Source organism: Meles meles, chromosome 6, assembly GCF_922984935.1.
Source record: "Meles meles chromosome 6, mMelMel3.1 paternal haplotype, whole genome shotgun sequence".
Taxonomy (NCBI): Eukaryota; Metazoa; Chordata; class Mammalia; order Carnivora; family Mustelidae; genus Meles; species Meles meles.
This window is the reverse complement of record NC_060071.1, coordinates 133,795,507-133,817,306: the sequence shown is the minus strand read 5'-3', so window position 1 is coordinate 133,817,306 and position 21,800 is coordinate 133,795,507. Positions and strand designations below refer to the sequence as shown.

General features: G+C 37.6%; 1 protein-coding gene across 1 annotated transcript in view; it reads right to left on the bottom strand.

The window, feature by feature from the left end:
* The window catches only part of SNW1 (SNW domain containing 1), a 34,405-nt gene that overhangs the window by 691 nt on the left and 11,914 nt on the right, over positions 1-21,800 (bottom strand). Inside the window, exons 4-13 of the mRNA XM_046008484.1 lie at positions 14,379-14,474; positions 14,179-14,285; positions 13,092-13,196; positions 11,331-11,400; positions 10,351-10,416; positions 8,516-8,632; positions 6,945-7,086; positions 3,858-3,954; positions 2,049-2,166; positions 73-236 (exon numbers count right to left, since the gene is read on the bottom strand). Of these exons, the coding sequence (XP_045864440.1) occupies positions 73-236; positions 2,049-2,166; positions 3,858-3,954; positions 6,945-7,086; positions 8,516-8,632; positions 10,351-10,416; positions 11,331-11,400; positions 13,092-13,196; positions 14,179-14,285; positions 14,379-14,474 (1,082 nt within the window). The remainder of the gene's footprint in view (positions 1-72; positions 237-2,048; positions 2,167-3,857; positions 3,955-6,944; positions 7,087-8,515; positions 8,633-10,350; positions 10,417-11,330; positions 11,401-13,091; positions 13,197-14,178; positions 14,286-14,378; positions 14,475-21,800) is intronic.

Genomic DNA, 21,800 nt, shown 5'->3' with positions numbered 1-21,800 from the left:
AAAAGAGAAAGGACTATGAACTACTTTGTTTTCCCTGGTGCAACAGTGAAACTGCGCTGTCTGCTTAGATACCTGTTGGTCTTTATTCTGGCTTCTAGGTCATCACCATACATGTCCTTGTCCAGATTTTTACTGGGCCTATAGATATTCTGGGCCATATCTTTGCCACCTCTCCAGGCTTGATCATAAACGTTGTAAATTTCATCTTCTCCACCTGCAAAACCACTGTCCATACCCTGTGGGAAAAGGAAATTAAATAAAAATATTATTAAAAGTTGGATCTGATTACATTCATGTAATCATTTCTAGCGCACATTTTCAGCAATCTGAACTGCAAATTAAAAAGATCTTCATAAAAAACAAAGTCCATAAACTTTATTCTTACCAGGTTTGCTCCTTAAGTGCCAGTTAACAAGTTTGACCACTTTAGTGAAGTAGTCATTAAAATTGGATGGTATAAGCAGGTACTTAATTTCAATTGTACAGATAGTGGCAAGAAGACAAAAGAACTGTAAAGCATTATCTGATGTTACTCATTTATTAAGTAAGTAAGTTCTATGCCCAACATGGGGCTTGAACTCACAATCCCAAGACAAAGATACGGATGCTGTACCAACAGTATCTCATGGCATTTAGAATAACGGTGCTATACTTCTTAACTCCCTGAGAACATCACTATTAGAGCATGAGACAGTAAGGCTCTAAGAGCAAATCCTAAGTCAACAATGAACAAATTTGTTTCATGTATTTGGATGGTTCCTCAATACAGGGATGTGCTCTTCTAGAAAAATTTTTATCACAGCTCTGAAATAAGCTTAAGCTTGTAAGACGTAACTGTCATAAGTATTTGCCTATGTGGAACTTGCACGCCTAACCCTCCTTTGCTCAGGCTGGTAAGTTGCCACTGCACTGTGTTTAAGAACACAACCTTTGACCCCTGGGGCTAAAACTACATTACATGTTAATTTAAAAAAACTGCCAGTTTTATCACTAAAAACTTAAAATTTTGAAAAAAAAAAAAAAAAAAAAAAAAAAAACCAAAAACCCTACAACCTTTGAAATCAAACGTTTGAATCTTTTATCAATTTCTAGCTAAACCACTGTTCTCAATTTCCTCATCTACAAGTAGAGATTATAATGAATAGTATGACGTCACAGGGTTTTTATAAGGATTAAGTGAGATAATAAAACAATGCCAGGAATGTAAAAAAAAGTACCCAACTAAGTTATTATTGTAGAACAATGCCAGGAATGTAAAAAAAAAGTACCCAACTAAGTTATTATTAACTAGAAGAGCGTACTCAAATGCCACCTTCAAATCTTAAAGACTCAAAATCATAATAAATTTTTCCTCTCTGTATCCCTGTAGAACTTTATACTTCCATATATTTATTGCTATCTGCCCTGTCCTTACTTATACATAGATATGTCTTTTCCGGTAGACTCAAATGTTCCTTGAGGGCAAAGACACATCTATCTTTGATCTCACTGTCTAATGCACAGTACATAATCAATGTTGGGTGGATTAACACATAAAGGCACTTCTTTGGGCCTAAGGTATCCTAGCTGGTTAATAACAACAGGTATTAGAAATCAGATTTCCTGACAACTAGTCTAGCACTTAAATTTAGTTTTACAGCTTCATCATTTAAAGATCTCAAGTTATATGTTTCTTTAGCACTAAATTTGTGTTTCAAAGATCAACAAAAAACCCTAGAGACTCTTTTGTAGGATACTGGCTTTATAAATAAAAGACTAAAACATTAAAACCAAGTTTTATCAACTTATTTCATTCATTTTTTAAATTGTGTCTTAAATTTTAGCCAACTGTAGAGGTCAAAATCAGAGTTGTTTTATCTTATGTCAAATAAGATGAAGTAAGATAAAACAGTTCTGTAAGTTACAACACACAACTACTAATTTTCTCTCTCACTATGCCAGCACACTTTAGGCTGATTCAAATCTATGATAATGTTAGCTTTCCCTGAGGACTGGTATTCAACCTTAACATCAATACTTAAGACAAGCTATGTCTAAACTCCTGGTACCTTGGATTGGTTGAAAAGCCTTTGGTCATACTGAACTTCATTGGATGTTCGAGGATTGGGTACACCAAGAGCAATGACTTCACTGATATCTCGATTTTCATTTCTCTGTAGTTTTGACCTGTTTCAAAATACAATGTCACTAACAAAACTCTTTACAGATGAGCTGAATTTCAATTTCAATACAACCAATCTCAGAAGCAAAGTTAATGAATATGTCCTGTTCATATCTTATGAACATATATTCCCTGATAATGCATAATCAGGTTGGCAGTTCTTATAGCATTTCAGAGACATGGTTATTAGAAGAGGTAGGGTTTTATAATCAGGCCTTCCTGTTAGCTGAAAAGAACTGTCAAGAGACTCACTCTTGACATGAATTCTTTAATATAAGCAATCACCTTATGGAGAGAGCATGCTGAGATATGAAATTGCTACGGTCTATACTTGCTATTATACAAGGACTGTGGGGGGACTGGATGCAAATCAGATGTATCACATGAATTACTGTCAACAAGCCAGAATCCGTTCTTTACCTAAACCACATTCAGTAATTTTATCCTATTAGAATTTTGAGGAAAACATGTCAATGACTGAATTCCTCAGAATGATTTTCAATATTCAGATTATCTTAATGCCCCTGCTGTTCCAGTATGTATGCAATCTACATCGCAATGAACCAGAGTAACTGTCATCATTTATTTTACCAGAAACTCAGGTCTTAAAATAGTTTCTACCGACAACCTGATTCTCACGCAATCACAAGTTTACAGCTTTTCTGTGTTATCAATTCCCATCAACACTTAACTGGTTTTTAGGGCCCAATTTATCTACAGAGCCATTTTGATTTTTACAGCTTAGGAGTTTCAGACCAAGAGTATCATTAATTGTGTGCTTTCACATTTCATTCCTCTCTCTCCTACACTGCACATTTACCCATGACTCTAAATTCAGATTTCCTGCTTCTCCATGACTTCACTTAACCAGGGAGATGAGCTATGCCATTAAATAACAAAGAGCACCACCAGCAGGAATCATCTTTTTCATGTTTAAGACATGACTTGAAAAAATGGATTGTATCAGCTTACAAAGTGATGAGAGCATGGAAAACTGCTCGTATGGAAAGAAAATGTTTTATATTTGCATTTAGCCCTCATTCAGAATTCAGTGCTCAGCCTTTGGTGAAGCATAAACTTCAGCAATCCTTACTTTAGTGCAAGCCCCATACATGGGTTTTGTTTGTTCCATGCAGGTCTGCACTTATTAGCAGTGCTGTATTAATTTTCCCAGGTCATTTTATACAGCAGCACTATCTTTCTGAATTTTAAGTAACTACTCATGAGAAGAGGCCAATTTTCACTTCTCACAAAACCTGCTCTTCTCCCCCACTGTACTGAAGACAGCTCTCTGCATACAGGATCTCAATGAAGGTACAGAATCTTCTTCCCTGTCTAGAGGAATAGGCGTCTGGTAAGCTTGTCTCACCACTTGAAACAGGAAAAGAACAGACCAGAGCAGTCCTATCTACTACCTTCTTTTCACAAACATGATCTGAATTCCCTTTTCTATATCCCTATCATGCACAATTCTAGCTGACTCTACAAGGTGATGAAAAAGGATTTCTTCTAGGGACAGTTAATTCCTCTGCTAAGAAAAGTAAGCATCATGTTAAGAAAAGTGCTGATTTAGTAAGTTATCAATCTAGAGAGGAAAGGGAGAGAAGCAAACTGGTCTCAGTGGACTAAAACTCTTCTCGAAGAGATTTGCAAAAGCCAATACTCATATTTCACATTTACCTCAAATAGCACCTACCTCTTATCAGGAGCTGCCCTGGAAAGATTCCTGTCATGCTGTCTCTCTTTTCGCCTGTCATGCCGGATTTCATCCCTCTCACGTGCCTCCCCATCCTCTGTGTGAACAGAGGTGAAAATTACTTCATCGCTGTATTACCCATTAATATTTGGAACAAAGAATATTCTTTAACCCATGACAGATAATTCCACAGATTTCTTTATAGTCACATTCAGCCCTTTTAACTCACTTGCAATTAATTTAAATCCAACAGTATTGGTTTAGTTTTTGAATGTGAATTCCAGAATCATGCATGCAGCTCAAGTGTTTAGATGTAAAGTATACTGAGGGCTTTAACTTAATTTGAAATGTATCAAAATTGTAAGATGAACTGATAAATGGATAGAAAGATCAGTAGATAGATGATAAAGCAAATTAAGCAATGTTAATTGTTTTTTAAAAAGTTAACTGTAGAATCAGGTGGTGGAGATACGGATGTTCATGGTATAATTCTTTCAACTTTTCTGTGTTTTTAAATTATCCAGGAAAAAATCAGTTGTAAATTTATCCTTGTATCTTCGAAGACTGGCTGAATAAAGAACCTTTTGCTTGTGGTCCACAGGGGCTAGTTCTATCTTGATCTCTACCTACTGTGTTTATGTCTATCTTCATTTTCTCTTCTCTCACCAGTCTAAGGGGATACAGCTTTGGAGCCAGCCTGTCTGGATTTAAATCCTGTTCCTATGATAGATTAGCCATGTGACCTCGTACAGGTCACTCAATCACTCTGAGTCTTTGTCTCCTCCTCTGTAAAACGATGACAATCCTAGAACCTCTGCAAGGGGTTGCTGGAGCCAGGATGATAAAGGCAATACATGTAAAGTGCTCAGAGCGGTGTCTTCCATAAGTGGTGTCTTCCAATAATAATAAATGTTAGTTCTTTTTAATATCTGGCAACACATTTTTCAGAATTTTAGCTAATTCCTCCAGGACAATTCTGTGGGTTTTGTTTTTGCCTTTTTTTTTTAAATTTCTTACCAGTGTAGAGACTTAGATATAGGGAAATTTGACTTCTTTTTTTTTTCTTTTTTTTTTAAAGATTTATTTATTTGACAGATAGAGATCACAAGTAGGCAGAGAGGCAGGCAGAGAGAGAGGAGGAAGCAGGCTCCCAGCCAAGCAGAGAGCCCGACGCGGGGCTTGATCCCAGCACCCCGGGATCATGACCTGAGCTGAAGGCAGAGGCTTTAACCGGCTGAGCCACCCAGGCGCCCCGGGAAATTTGACTTCTAATTCCCTTCAGTGGCTAAGTGTATGTACAACAGGTAGGTTTTTATATCTTGCCTCACTAAGTCATTCATATATGATTCAAGGAGGTTGACCATTACTTACAGTAATTCTGGTGACTTCTCTGTAGCTGAACTCATGACTCCTACGACCAAGTGCCTGCTTGACACCTCCATCTTAAACTTAACATGTCCGCAACTAAACTAATCTTTCCCTCCCAAACCTCTTCCCTTGCAGTCTTCCCACTATTAGCAAATGGCAACTCAACCCCTCCCTATTGCTCACGTCAAAAGTTCTGGAGTCATCCCTGACTCTTTTTCTTTCACACCTCTACCTAATCCAGAAGCAAATTTTGTCAGCTCTACCTCCAAAATCCATCTGACCATGTTTTCCCTGCCTTTCATCATCATCTTATCTGGATTACTACAAAAGCCCTCCAAATGGTTTCCCTACTCCTCCACATGCCCATTTCACTGCCTGCTCATTTATGGCCAATCATGCTGTTCAACTCAAACTCTTCAACTGCTTCCCTTATTATCTGAAGTGAAAGCCATGTCCCTAAAATGGCTGAAAGACCACACATGATCTGATCACTACTCTTCCTATTTACTTGAACTACTCTGACACCTCTTCCACCATTCAGCTTTCTTACTCCACTCCAGCTACACTGGCCTCCCTGCTTTTCCTTTACCACACCACGTATACTCCCAACTCAGGGCGTTGGCACTCACTGTTCCTTCTACCCAGGGTGCTCTTTGAAGCCCCAGATACCTACAAGGCTCACTTCCTTACTTCATTCAGGTTTCTGTGCTCATGTTACCATCTCAGAAGTAACGTCCATTCTGACCACCCTCTCCATTTGGGACTTTTATCCCCCTTCCTGTTTCATTTTTCCCCACAGCAATTATTACTATACTATTATCACTAAATCATCTGGTAATTAACTTTTCTGGTCTGTTTACACTCACTGGAATGTCCACTACTATACCCCCAACCTAACAGAAACCCTTGTGTCTAGAAGAGAACCATAGATGTCCACTATGATGAGTGAATGAACTGCTGCACTAGTCTAGGATTTACTAACCAAACAAACCACCCTCACAACGTTCTTGAATTAGAATTACTCTTCTCACTCTAAATGAATTAATATACCAGTGTAAACCACTAAATAAGGCCAGAGAGAAAATATTGGCAGATTTAATGATTACAGGTTTATTAGCCTATAAGACAGAAAAAGTGGATTATTTTACTATGTGGGAGAGCTGGATTATTCAGCTGATCTCATTTTTCTCAGTTTCAAGAAAATTAAAATGAGAGAAAAATCAAGCCCATCATTTGAGTAATACATGATTTTTAAAAGTACATTACTCTGAACTTTAAAAATGTCCACTGTAGTCCCATACTGAAGGCCCTTCTTTAAATATATACTCTTGGGGTGCCTGGGCGGCTAGCTGGTTAAGCGTCTGCCTTCGGCTCAGATCATGATCCCAGCAACCTGGGATCCAGCCCCACATGGTTGGGGGGGATCCCTGCTCAGTGGGGAGTCTGCTTCTCCCACCCCTCTGCTCTTGCACTCTTGTTCACTCTCTCTCCCTCTCAAAAAAAAAAAAAAGGAAAAATTTTAAAAAATACATAAAACACTTTCAACTGCTACGGCTCAATGGCAGAAGTTACTCTTTCATTTCTATATTATTTGTGAAATATCTACATTTTCTTTCTAGGTGCGTACTAGCTTTGTGTGCAGTAAGAACAACTGAGTCTCTGAAATGAGATATGTATTGTTCACACTGTAAATTCAACTTAGGAAAGACAATGTCATACCTTTTTCCACATGGGTTTTGATCCCAGCTCTTCTCTCCCTGGCTTTCTGGGCCATTTCTCTAAGTTTCTCTTCATGTTTCTCCTTTTCTTTTTGAGCCATCTTTCTCTCTACTTGAGCACGCATTTCTACAGCTTCACGAGCCTGTTAGTAAAGTTGAATGTTAAGTAAGACACAGTTGGGGGAAAAGTTACAGCTATCACCCAACAGCCTGACTCAAGTCTGGCTTGAAAGAGCAGGTATAAAGAATTCAGATTTGTTACTACCGACTAAAACAAAGATTCTTATCTACTAAAAGAAAGCTTGCCTGGAAGACACTGCAAACTTACATTTTTCACTCTGGAAAATGTCTTAGTGGTTGAAACTATAAAGACCCCAATCAATCTTACAACTCACCGTTTGACTAATCCGTTCTCAGAAATAACCCAAAAAAACGAAAGTTAAACAAGACTCTAATAAAGAAATTTTCAGTATCAATAACATAGCAAGACTTGGTTATATGTTCAAAATCAAGCAAGTCTACTCAAGATAAAGCCTTAAGAAGAGATGATTTTTATAAGGGTGCTTGCTGCAATGCAGGAGATATACTTTTCTATGTTCTAAATGCATGCCATAATGTATGTGACTTATAGGTCACACAAATTAATAATATTAATGCCATAGGGGCACCTGGGTGGCTCAGTGGGTTAAAGCCTCTGCCTTCAGCTCAGGCATGATCTCAGGGTCCTGGGATCGAGCCCCACATCAGACTCTCAGCACAGCAGGGAGTCTGCTTCCCCCTCTCTCTCTGCCTGCCTCTCTGCCTGCTTGAGATCTCTCTGTCAAATAAATAAATAAAATCTTTAAAAAAAATAATTATTAATGCCATAATAGTAAAGGACAACCAATATTATAAGTATCATTTTCTATAGCTGTCATCAGAATGTTTACTTGCCTTTCTATGTTACCCACCTTTTGCAAGACATCTATATTTAAAATAGAAAAAATTATGAAACCTAAAAACAGTAGTCAGTCAGTCAGCTCTTTAAAAATGAGATTAGGGGTGCCTGGATGGCTCAGTCGGTTAAGCGTCTGCCTTCGGCTGGGTCATGATCCCAGGGTCCTGGGACTGAGTCCCACATAGGGCTCCCTGCTCTGCGGGGAGTCTGCTTCTCCCTCGGCCTCCGCTTATTTCTCTCTCTGTCAAATGATTACATAAAATCTTAAGAAAGAACAAATAAATAAATAAAAATGAGATCAGCCTAGTGAACATCGTTCTGCAATGTCATGAGGAAGCAGGATCACCAGTGGTTAGGGTGTGTGTACAAGTCTGCAAAGGCTGAGACCAGGTACAGAGCTGCAGACAGCACGTGCCATCTCTGGCGCCCATGCCGCAGGTGAGAGCCTCTCTGGGAAACTCATACTGTAGCTTCAACAGCAGTATATTACGTAAGTCAAACCATCATGCAGTATGGCTTAAAATTTACAGTGATGTGTCAATTAAACTGGAATGAACAAACAGTATCTTAGGTAACCAAAAATGGACTTAACGAATTATCAAGAGCATTAAACCCTGTCATTATAAGAGACCAACCTTCCGATCAGCAATATAGAGGGCTTCGGCCAGCTTGGCAAAGTTCTCATTGATGTGAACTGTCTGAAGGCCTCTTCCATCAGCAGCTAGACGTTTGTCTAATGGAATTGTATACCCCTGTATGACAGCAGTCAGAAAACCAGTCATAAAAAAGCAGCAATAGATTCTTTAAAATTAGATTTAAATACGTACACTTTGACCACCACTGAGTTGAAGTTCTTCTTCTTACATCTTTCTTCCCAATTATGCAAGGGCAGCAGCAGCTAATACTGAGGGTTTTGCATGGAGGCCAATTTTAAAAGCACTTCACATGTGTAGTCCTGTTTAAACTTCATAGAAACTCTGGAAGACTGGTAACGTTGTGTTTCCATTTCACAGATGCTACTACTGAGGTAGGGAGCTTAGGTAATGTCCCCAGGGGCACACAGTTAATAAATGGATGAGCTAAAATTTAAACTTGGGCAGTGTGATGTCAGAGCCCAAGCTCTGAGCAAAGTCTCATGTCACTAATTTTTAGTTATAATAAAAGGAAATCACTATCAAATAGCTAAGTAGTTGTGCCTCAAGTAATAGAACAATTATACAAAAGTGGAACAAGTCACTAAAATCAGAGTATCTATAGGCAGTTTAATGCATGGTACTGTTGTAATGACTAGTCAGGTTCTTAGAACACCATACGTTTTAGTAAATGGAAAAAAGATAAAGTTTGACAGAAAACTGAGATTCTTTGTTCTGAAATTTTGCATCCTATTTTCCTCAATAACTCAAGGAATATGCTTGAACATTCAGGACATATCAGGCTTGGCTTTTTTTCAGATTTATGACTACACTCCCAAATGTTGACCTCTTGTCCACACCCTTTACACCTAATACAGGGAAGTGTTACAGAATCAGTTCAAGATATCACATAGTTATGTACATGTTAACAAGTCAAACTGGACCACTCAATTATTTTTTTGTTATAGGATGAGTGCATAACTTCCCCTTAAGAAATAATTTACATTTACCTACAAATTAAAATGGCCTTCTTCACCCATTAAAAATAGAATTATGAAACACAAATTGGGGGAAATTGGGAAATAGTGATTAGAAAATATATTTCAGGGGTGCCTGGATGTCTCAGTCAGTTAAGCATCCAACTCTTGGATTCAGCTCAGGTCATGATCTCTGGGTCCTGGGATCGAGCCCTGTGTTGGGCTCTGCACTTGGGCAGAGTCTGTTTGTCCCTCTCCCTCTGCTCCTACCCAGCTTGTGTGCTCTCTCTTTCTCTCAAGTAAATAAAATTAAAAAGAAAAAGAAAAGAAAATATATTTCACATTACAGATACTGATATAGATACAGATACAGATTTTGCAGATACTTCATAACTCCTGGAAGCATTTGGTGCTGAGAGATATAAAGAATTTAAATACTTATGCATACCTTGTTATAAAGAGAAAAAAATGTTTAAAAATTAAAGCACTGAACATATCCGAACATTTACTATTTTGTCATCACATAAACTGGTTTCTTTAAGAAATAATTTTAGATACCAATATCTAAATTTTCTAAATACTATCATTCATTGGTATGTTACTTTATTCTACCTATCCCTTCTCTACATGCTTCTGATTAACTACAGTTCACGAAAGGAATCTACACAGTATTCATGTGACTGGAATACTACGTTTCCATTACATTAAAAAAAGAAAGTCCCATAAGTTGAGTGTTCCTTTTTGAAAACATTTAGCTAAATGAGATGCTAAGGATGTAATGAAAGTTTCTGTGGCTAAAACTCTTTCCTGTTTTCTAGTAGGTTCTAATCGTAGGAGACTGATTTTATGAAACTTAATTACCTTTGCATTTTTCCAGTTTGAAATACAAGGAGGAATCTTCCACTCTTGTTGCTCCTTCACAGTCATCTGAGTGAATGACAGAATAAGAGACATTTTTCGATTTGTAGTCCAGCTAGAAACCCAAGTGCAATCTCCTCTTCAAAGATAGGTTAATGAACACTGATATGTGAATAGATTTAGTCAAATGTCAAAATTCCATTTGTTTGGTAGCACTATATACTATGTTTCCATATCATGGACTCTAGTAATAACTTTAATATAAAAAATGGAAAATAATCTATAAATCTATTTTTGACAATTATCAATGCTAGTTAGTATTTTTCCATATGTAAAAGTGATGTGAGAAGCACCTGGGTGGCTCAGTCAGTTGAGTATAACTCTTGGTTTTGGCTCAGGTCATGATCTTAGGGTTATAGGATCAAGCCCTGCATTGGGCTCTGCGCTAAGTAGAGAGTCTGCTGGGGACTCTCTTTCCTTCTCTCTCTGCCTCTGCCTCTCCCCCGTTCATGCACTCAGTCTCTAAAATAAACAAATCTTTTAAAAAATAAAGAATTGGTCTATTAAAAAAAATAAAATGACAAGACTTCTTTAAGATGAAAATTTGCTCTTTTAGTTGGATAATAAATCATATCTAAAAAATGGCACTGAGATTATCAGAGGCCTATTAATTCCTCACTTTCTCTAATTATAATATCCTGCTTGTCACATAGCAGACCATGCTCATTCCATTTAAAGGAGGGGTTAGGTTAATAACATGAAAACTAATGGTTAACATTTTACACACATTCTCATAAGCACTCTGGAATTACACATTATAGTTGTGAGTAGGTCCCCGTTTGATCTTGAAAATCAAATCTAAAAAACAGTAAGTGTAACAAAATGTACCTGTATAGGCATCTAGACTTTGTTCTACAGGAGGTTATTTATAAAATTAATAATCGTGAGTACAAAAAAAGATGTTAGACTAGAGTAAAGATTACCTTTCGGCTAGGAGAATGCATGACAGGTGCAGGAGGAGAAGGTGGTCCTCGGGGGATCTTCTTATTGATCCTGAAGGATAAATCAAAGCACAACCAGAGGGTGTTAGACATTTTTCCATTTTGGTTACTATTGTCTCAAGTTTCCCCTTCCCATTTTTATAAAGCTTCAAACATATACGAAAACAAATACAGTATATAATGAATATTCATCTATCATACCTCGGTCACTCAGCTTCCACAACTGTTAAAACACGGCCTACCTTGTCATCAATACTACCCACCTCACCTCCACAATATCATTATCATTTCATAGGGTAATATACTTTTGTTTTTTTAATGTAAGCACCACACCCAAGTTAGGCTTGAACTCATGACCCCAAGGTCAAGACTCACATGTTCTACCAACTGAGCCAGCCAGGTATCCCCACTTTTTTTTTCCCTTTTATTTATTTTTTAAGAGAGGGAGTGGAGAAGGATGGAGGGAGAGGGAGAAAGAGAATCTCAAGCAGATTCCATGCTCTATGGAGCCCGATGTGGGGCTTGATCTCACAACCCAGTGATCATGACCGGAGCCAAAATCAAGCGTCAGATGCTTAACTGAATGAGACACGCAGGCATCCCTATTTTTATTTTTTTGCAGTGGGGGGAGGGGCAGAGGGAGAGAGAGAGAATCTTACACAGCCTCCACACCCAGTGCAGATCCTGACATGGGGCTCAATCCCAGGACCCTGATATCACGACCCAAGCCAACATCGAGAGTTGGATGCTTTACCGACTCAGCCACTCAGGTGTCCCTTTTTAAAAAACAGCTTTAGGGGCGCCTGGGTGGCTCAGTGGTTTAAGCCACTGCCTTTGGCTCAGGTCATGATCTCAGGGTCCTGGAATTAAGTCCCGCATCGGGCTCTCTGCTCGGCAGGGAGCCTGCTTCCCTCTCACTCTCTCTGCCTGCCTCTCTGCCTACTTGTGATCTCTCTCTGTCAAATAAATAAATAAAAAATATTAAAAAATAAAAAAATAAAAACAGCTTTACTGAGGTACAACTGATATGCAATTAACTATGCATGTTTAAGTCTGAGACAGTATACACCCGTGAAGCTTATCATCACAATCAAGATAGTGAACATACTTACCACCTCCAAGTTTCTGCATGTTCCTTGCCTATTCCTCTTGTTCCCCTCATCCCCTCTGTCCTCCCCTCCTTCACCACAGGCACTGATCTACCTCCTGTCACTACGATTAGTTTGTATTTTCTGGAGTTTTATATAATTGGAATCATACAGAATGTACTTATTTTTGTCTGGTTTCTCTCATTCAGCATAATAATTCTGAGATTTATCCATATTATTTCATGTATTCAATGTTTACTCTTTTTTATTAAATTGATTAATTAAAATGTTGTTTTAATATCAATAGTATTCCATTTATAATTAAGTGTCCCACAATTTGTCCTCTCACTTACTGATGGACATTTGAGTTATTTTGCTCCTCTCGTATCTCTTTTAAGAATAGTGTTTTATTGGGATGCCTGGGTGGCTTAGGTGGTTGAGCCTCTGCCTTGGGCTTGGGTCATGATCTCCACGTCCTGGGACTGAGTCCCATGTCAGTCTCCCAGCTCAGCATGTTGTCTGCTTCTCACTCTCCCTTTGCCTCTCCTCTTGCTTATGCTCTTTCTCTCTCCCAAATGAATAAATAAAATCATAAAGAAAAAAAGAAGAAGAAGAAGAAGAATAGTGTTTTACTCTCAGGAGGCTACCTACTTACTTGAACCTTGGAGGCTCCATTGGGTCTTTCTGCATTTCCACCATCCGAATAACTCTCTGTTTAGCTCCAGAATTGAAAGCCACTCCTTGTTGAGATGGTGTATATCTGAAGAATGTAGATGAAACCAAAGGTGTAACTAGTTCAAGCTCAATAGGTATTTTTTTTCCTAATTCTAAGATAGACTATACTGTTAATTCCTTTCATAAACTATTAATAGAAAGTTGCAAAATACTTAGGCAGAACAGACAGTAATGGAAAATAAGAGAACAGCAATAACGAGTTATAAGCAAAATGTAAATGAGAATCATATTAGTTCGCAAATAATCCATCCCTGTCCATTTTCCACCATGGAAGGCACAGTGTTCAATTTCACAGATAAGAGGTCTAGAAAATGGTACCTATTTTGTAAGTTTGAATTTGCAGAAGGAATGACCCATAATATTCTCAGCAGGCAGCTTAGAATTAGTAGTTCTTGACTAATCACAGGTTGTAAAACAGAAAAAAAAAATAGTAGCAACCCTACAAGCTCTCATTTTTCCTATAATACTTACATGTGAATCATCTCTCTACATAAGGATTTAAGTTAAATGAAATCCCTCAAAATTTATAAGTATTTTAAAGATGCCTTTTATTATATAAATGGTATCAGTACACTATTAATATCCTGTTATGATACTATTATACATGTTATATAACTACTATTATATAATAAATTATGACATTATCAATATACTAATATTGTTTATACCATTATATAAATATTACATAAATATATGTTATATAAAGCCTATTATATACAAATGGGAAACTATAAGCAGTATCTGTGGTTTGGACCTTATGCTGTAAGTAATTACTAATTTCTAAAAACAAAAAATATATTTTGAAAATAGCCTAATAGTATCTTTTACTAGATATCTTTAAAAAATTCTTCTGCTTTCAATAGTCTGCACAGAGTCAACAGACTTCAGGTCGTTATTCCAAAAAAAATGACATTACTACATTACTAAGTAGGACAGTGAAAGAACACCAGGACTCCTAATCCCCATCAAGTCCGACATGAAACGAAGCCTTCCAGGCAATATCTTACCGAATATACTGAGCTGGAGCCAGTTTATCAGCAGCTCGAACTGGCATGGCGGCAGCAACCTTCTGTGATACAGATTTTTCTAAGGCTACCCTTGTCTTTTCTGTTATCTGAAATAAGAAATACCATATTGAGTGGTCTGGACGTAATAAAGATGTAGAAAGTCATCTAAAATAATTATATATATTTCAATGCCTTATTACCTCTTTAATGGCTTCTTCATCAGGTCTTTGCAGGTCTGGGTCATCTGCATTCATGACTTCCTTGGGAACCAGGTCAGTATACTTGCTATAAATGACCTAAAACGTTCAAACACAAGCAGGCTCAAGAAAAGCAGAGAATGAAAAGAAGCAACCTCATTAAATCATTTCAGAAGTCAGCACACTTATAAATTTAGGACACAGATTTTGTCTTTTAGATTTTAAAACCAAGGAAGCTTAAAATATATACACAAATTACTGCCCTGGCTAAATAAGTTAATAATTTTCCTTTGACCTCATGTATATAAATTATTTGAGATCTTCTAATCAAGTCAGTATCCAAATAAATTGTGCCAACAAAATCTTATGCATCAGTGATCCCTATTTTTGACGTTAAGACTTGAAATTAATGATGATATAAATTGCCTATAGTACCATTATCCTGGATTACAAGCTCATCAGAATTTAAGTCAGGTTTCCAAATAATTTCTAAATTCACTGGGCCTAGAAAATTTCATTGACCTCACCCTACTTATAATGTTTGTCTTTTCTGGCATCAGCTCTTTTCACAGACTAAGAAAATGAACATGTGCCATGGTCAAAACACCCAGAATACGTCCTTCTGTGGGGGAAAAAAAAAAGGAAAAAACAAAACATAGTCTATATACACAGCTTATTTTACACTCATTACCTAAATTTAGGATGGCTGTTGTTTCTATTGGGCTCACCATGTTTCTATAAGGCTGATGCTGATGTGGTAGAACTGCAACAAAGAATATTACTTACTTTTGTGTCCATCTATACTTTTTGAATACTTTCATAAAAACTTACATGGCAGACTATAGAAAAAAAGAGGTACTGGAAATTCAGCAAATAAACAGCATTCTAGATTTTGCTGCTTGAGTCAGGAATTTTTGATACACATAAAGAACTACTGATGAATATGAAATAAAACCGAATTCCCAGGTAATTAAGACCTTCAAAAATTACTACTATGAGCCAAAGTCTTATATCAACAACTGTATTCTACCATGACATTCCTTACAAATAGCTTAAACGAGGGGTGCCTGGGTGGCTCAGTTGGTTAAGCATCTGACTCTTGATTTCAGTTCATTTCATGATCTCAGAGTGGTGAGATCAATCCCCGTGAAGCTCCAAGCTCAGTGCGGAGCCTGCTTGCCACCCCCCTCCTCCCTGCTCTCTGCTTCTACTCTCAATCTCTCATAAATAAATAAATAAATAAATAAATAAATAAAATCTTAATAAAAAAATAGCTTAAAGGAAATGCAGGCTATTCTTAATTCTTATTCCAAACAACAGAGCAAAAAATACTTCCTGGCCTATACGACCTGACCTGGCTTTGTCTACAGCTTTACTCTCTCCCTGTACCTCTCACTTCCTTATTCATTATGCTTCAATCACATTAGTTCTTCCTGTTTTTTTTATTTTTTTATTTATTTATTTTTTAGTTCTTCCTGTTTTTTTAACACAACATGCTTTTACCCTGAATTCTGGGCCTTAAAAGTGGTGTTCCTTGTTCTCCATGTGAGTTCTCAAGCTGAGAAACTCAGCTCAAAGGTCATGAATGCACTGATGAGGCCTCTCCTGACAAGACTTGATAAAGCAGCAACCCCTCCGCACCCCATCACTCAGTGTCACAGCACTCTGATTACTGTCTTCAAAGCACTGCTCAGAGTATGAAATTCTTTTCCACTTTACTTGCTTATCTGTATCTCTATTAACGTAATATTAATAGCTAAAACTTATTAAGCACTTATTTTGTGCCACTATTCTTTTGCTTTATATATATGTAATATATATATATATTATATATATTAACTACCCGAATTTTTCTCTCAACCCTGAGGTTATGTACAATGATTACACCTATGTTACCAATGACCAATCTCTTATTCATTCAAGTATCTCCAGGGCTTGTAACAATGCCTAGTCCACAGAAGGCATTCAAGTCAACATTTTTTGTACAAATTAATAAATATAAGAATTTTAGAGATGCTCATTTCTATGCTAAAGGTGATGATACTGCAGGCCCTGCAGAATGTTCTCTATCCCAGAAAAAAAAAAATCTCATGACTTACAGAGAACTCTCTAGCTTGTTTTTCTCAGGAATGAGACAAAGGATCAGGCAAGAAAGTGTATATAGTTTACCACAAAACATGACCACTGATAGGTGAGCTGCTAGTGTCACTAACCTCTCAGTGTTCATTTCGAAGGGACCTGAAAGTCACTCTGGGACAATAGTGAGGCTCAGTACATTAAGATCATACAGCTACTAACTGACCTCAAAAGTCTTACTTCTTTTCAAGGCTGAAAAATCTATACCACATCAGTTTAAAATGATATAACAGTACTCTAGAAAATAATATCTAGACTATGAAGAGTTAATTACTTTTACACAGCAATCATACAGGAAGGGATTCCAAGTAAATGGCTCCCTGGTAGACATACACACTCAACACAAAGTCTCCAAAGTAATTTAGCATACAAGAGCCATTTGCTGCTTCTTATTTGGGTATTCCAAAGTTAATAACCCTTTAAATGAGCATCAGTAAGATTCTAGCATCTCAAAAGCTGAGTGAAGGACGTTTGAAGAGCAAGATTCCTCCATGGTAATTAACTATAAAACCCCCAATTTTTATTGCTTGAGAACTAAATGTGCTAAAGAAACTCAGTATATCCCAGGAGGCAAAGGGGCTAGGGAGGATTATCTGAAAAATACAATATATTCTAGAAGGTATGAGGAGCATAAATGAGCTGTGTGAACAAGACAAAGCCATAAGTCATCTGTGAAACTTTTTTTTATTACTGAAAACTGGGAAAGGACTGGATTGACCCGACAGGATAAATGTGTCAACATAATCAACACTTGGGGGGTAAAAAGGAAACACCATCTTTAGACTTAACTTGTTTGTGAAATCATATGAACAAGGCAAATACAATTTATCCTGGGGTCAGTTTAAAGTTGCTGTGAGGTTTTTTTGGGGGGGTGAAGGGGTTGAAGGCATTCTTTTAGGTAATATCATGAATGTAACATTTCCCACAGAACTACATCAGAAGGAAAAATGTGAACATCAGGGCCTTTTATTTTAAGATTTATCACTCAAGTCACAATTGGGGGGAAAAAAAGGATTTAGTTCCATCAAAATTTAATTTAAGAAATGTTTTTCCCTACCAATTTTGTATTACTATAAGTCCTGTGTATACAGTATTTATTTTACATGTAGAGAGATCTATGGCCTTAGGCTTGCCCTAGAATATTATCCCTTGCTATCTTGCCTTTTTTCTTAATCTCTTATACCTAGGGCTAGCATTTACCATTCTTGACCTTTCACTATTAATATTTCAGTGAGAACTCTCACGTTTCTGAAGAAAACCAGATCCTTCTGATATAAATCAGAAATCTTTGCACTCTAAAACAAATTCAATAATCCAATAAGCTGTTTTCATCCTATGCCAAAGACTCTGAACACCAGCCTCCTGAATAATGAATTTTTAAAGCCCCATTTAAAAGCCACATTTAGTAGCCAAAACAGGAAAACCAGTGGTTTTCAAATAGGGCATTGCTGCCATCTCCAAGGCACTACAGGCATTTAACAGATAGTGGCAGTCATGTTAAACATTACACAATGCTCAAGACAGTCCCAAACAATCAAGAAGTGTCCCCTCCTCCATATCCATTTGCCAACATGTGCTCAGTTAATGTTGAATTATTACATGCTTTCAAAAACTTCATGCATTAACCCATCCACTTTTTTAAAAAATTAAATTACTTATTTATTAAATCTGTGTAAGAAGCTCAAATGTATATTCCAGGGTATAAAGTCCAGCAAGGAAACATATCCACCAGGAACAATGTTAGAACAGTCCGAATAGCCACTCTATTCACTATCTTCCTTCTGAATTAATTCAGCGCGCTGCTCATTCTGTTAAAAAAATCTTCATTGTGTGTGGGGGTGTGTTTAAAAACTGTTTTTAGAGTTTTAGGTTCACAGCAAAATTAAGAGTAAGGTACAGAGAATTCTTATATACGTCCTGTCCCAACACATGCACAGCTTCCCCCACTAGGATGAGGGTTAGGGGTTGGGTTATGGACACTGGGGAGGGTATGTGCTATGGTGAGTGCTGTGAAGTGTGTAAACCTGGCGATTCACACACCTGTACCCCTGGGGCTAATAATACATTATATGTTAATTGAAAAAAAAAAAGGATTAGGGTTAGGGTCAGGGTTGAACCTCTTGAGTGGTACCTCTACAGAATATTAGTTTTGGATTCATCTGTAATGGCTGCATTACAGACAAACATGTACAAAGGAATATTATTTTAGAGACCTTTTTGGCCAGAATACAGAAATCTAAAAAACAGTTCTAACACTTTTAATACTCTAACTCTTTCTACGTTCAAACCAAAATAATCACCAACATACATGGCTGTGAGAGAAAGAAAAGAAAGAAAGAAAAAAACCTTTCAGACATTCTCTGGGCATCAGAGAAAATTTGTGGTTTCCAATATTGAAATTTAATGCAAAACTGGGCTAAAATGGTAGACATTCAAAATTATCAACCTGCCAATACCAAACTGTTGTCCTAAAGTGTTGCCTTTTCCCAACCAATGAGAGGAGAGGCAGTCCATACCAATAAAGAATAGCGATTATTCCAAAGAATGAGAGATGTGTCAAAACAAAGGCAGCTGAAGTCCAATGAAGGTCTCCATGGCACAGGGACATTGTATGTCCTACTGTATAGAGACCTATTTCTTCCTTTTGCAGGAATGAACTATGCTTCCCTACTGACTCTGTTATTCAATGAAAACTGCTATAATTTCTCCAAGAATCACTGACAAATGTCTGTGTGCCACGCTCTCAGGCACCAAGGTGACAAAGAGGAATCCTGAAAATATATTCTGTCTTCACAGAGCTTATAGTCAAATGACATAGATAGTGGTGAATGGTTAAGTAAAGCAAAAGGTGATGACTGCTATGATAAACACACGGAAGAGGAAGAAAGGAAACCCTATTTAGCTAAGGAATATTAGGAGGAGTACCCTGAAACAGTGAAGAGCGAGCTGCAGTTTGAAAGCAATAGAATTGCATCAAAGAATATGGGGAGGGCTTTCCCATGCACAGGAGGGCATTCATGGGAAGTTCCCATGGTAAGAGACAATGCGCCATATTAGGGGAGCTGCCAGTAGTTCCTCATAGCAGATCTTCAAAGAAAATGCCTGAGGGCGCCTGGGTGGCTCAGTGGGTTAAGCCGCTGCCTTCAGCTCAGGTCATGATCTCAGGGTCCTGGGATCGAGTCCCACATCCGGCTCTCTGCTCAGCAGGGAGCCTGCTTCCCTCTCTCTCTCTCTGCCTGCCTCTCTGCCTACTTGTGATCTCTCTCTCTCTCAGATAAATAAATAAAAAATCTTAAAAAAAAAAAAAAAAAGAAAAGAAAATGCCTGAAAGCTTTTTCTTCTTTTTTTAAAGACTAAAAAAAAATTTTAAGACATCTCTACATCCACTGTGGGGGCTCGAACTCGCAACCCCAAGATCAAGAGTCACATGCTCCATTGACTGAGCTAGCTGGGCACCATGAGTTTTTTCTTCTTTAACAACCACTCACAATGGTGATTATTTTGTACTGAAAATAAACAGAATGGCTAAAACTGGACTTTTTTACTTTTGGATTTCAGTATTCTGGTCATGAGAGTTGAGACTAGGTTAGAAAGGTAGGGAAGGGGTCAAGTGTGCCATAAGGAGATTGGCTGGTTACCTTTAAGGTCGTGGAAAGATTATAAGTGGGCACACTTGTGCAAGTATGTATGTGGAGGAGAGAGAGAGAGAAGGCCAAACAAATAAACAAGGATGAATTTGTTTTCCTAGGCAGGCAAAACAAATGCCAAGGAGATGGGTTCAGACTCTGCTGTGGTAAATAAAGCAAGAAGCGATAGGGCCTGAACTAAGTAGGGTACATAGTTGAGAAGTGTTAAGAAGATAAATCATGGTGACTAAACAGATGGAGAGTCAAAGGGAAACAAAATAAAATGGAACGTGTTCGGCAAAGTCTTTTTAGAGAACACATAGCTTTACGTGTCACATCTGACATCTGAATATCCTTTGACCCAGTAAGTCCACTAAGAATCTATTTTACACAAATACTCATGTTCAAAAGGTATTTGTATATGGATCTTACATAAAGTACTGTCTGAAAACTAAAGAATTAGAAACCACTGCTTTGGGGCGCCTGGGTGGCTCAGTGGGTTAAGCCTCTGCCTTCAGCTCAGGTCATGATCTCAGGGTCCTGGGATCGAGCCCCGTATCGGGCTCTCTGCTTGGCAGGGAGCCTGCTTCCTCCCCTCTCTGGCTGCTGCTCTGCCTACTTGTAATCTCTCTCTCTCTCTCAATCTGTAAAAAAGAAAAAAACAAAAAAACAAAAAACCACTGCTTTTTTTTTTTTGAAATCACCAATGCTTAAAAATAAAAACATAAACCCAAGCACACCACAGAATTCTATATAGATTTTTATTTATTTTTTATTTTTTAAAAGATTTTATTTATTTGAGAGAGAGAGAGATCACAAGTAGGCAGAGAGGCAGGCAGAGAGAGAGAGGGGGGAAGCAGGCTCCCCGCTGAGCAGAGAGCCCGATGCGGGGCTCGATCCCAGGACCTTAAGATCATGACCTGAGCCGAAGGCAAAGGCTTAACCCATTGAGCCACCCAGGCGCCCCTCTATATAGATTTTTAAAAAACAAAACAGACCAGGGTACCTGGGTGACTCAGCAGTTAAGCCTCTGACTCTTGGTTTTGGCTCAGGTCATGATATTGAGTACCATGTCAGGCTCTGTGCTCAGTGCTGAGTATGCTTGAGATTCTCTCCCTCCCTCTGCCCTTCCCCTACACATGAACACACTTTCTTCCTAAAATAAATAAATCTTAAAAAAAAAAAAAAACTAAAGCAGACCTATATATACTAATAAAAATCTTCAAAACATATTAAGTAAAAAAAAACAAGTCTACGAAAGTTATGAATATTAAAATCTCATTCCTGTTTAAAAAAAAAAGATGTTTGTGTGTGTCTTGTAAAGTGAGAATATGTATAGAGCAATGTCTAAATCCACAACAAAGATCTGGAAGGTTGTATATCATTAGAGTAACAGTATTTATTACCTCCGTGAAGTAAAGTGGGAGAAGTAGGCAGAACTGTATATACATCCTTATGTACTGTTGATATCTTCTACAGTAAGAACTTATTATTAGCGTATTTTAAAAAAATCAATAAAATAATGGGGGAGAAAGAACTCCCAGACTTTTAGCATAGTCAATCAGAAGATATCACTGCCAGTGGCTGAGTTAGAGAATAAGAGAAGGTAGATTAAGTGGAAAATAATGGACTTAATTGGGTTTGATGAGCAGTGCTTTGGGAA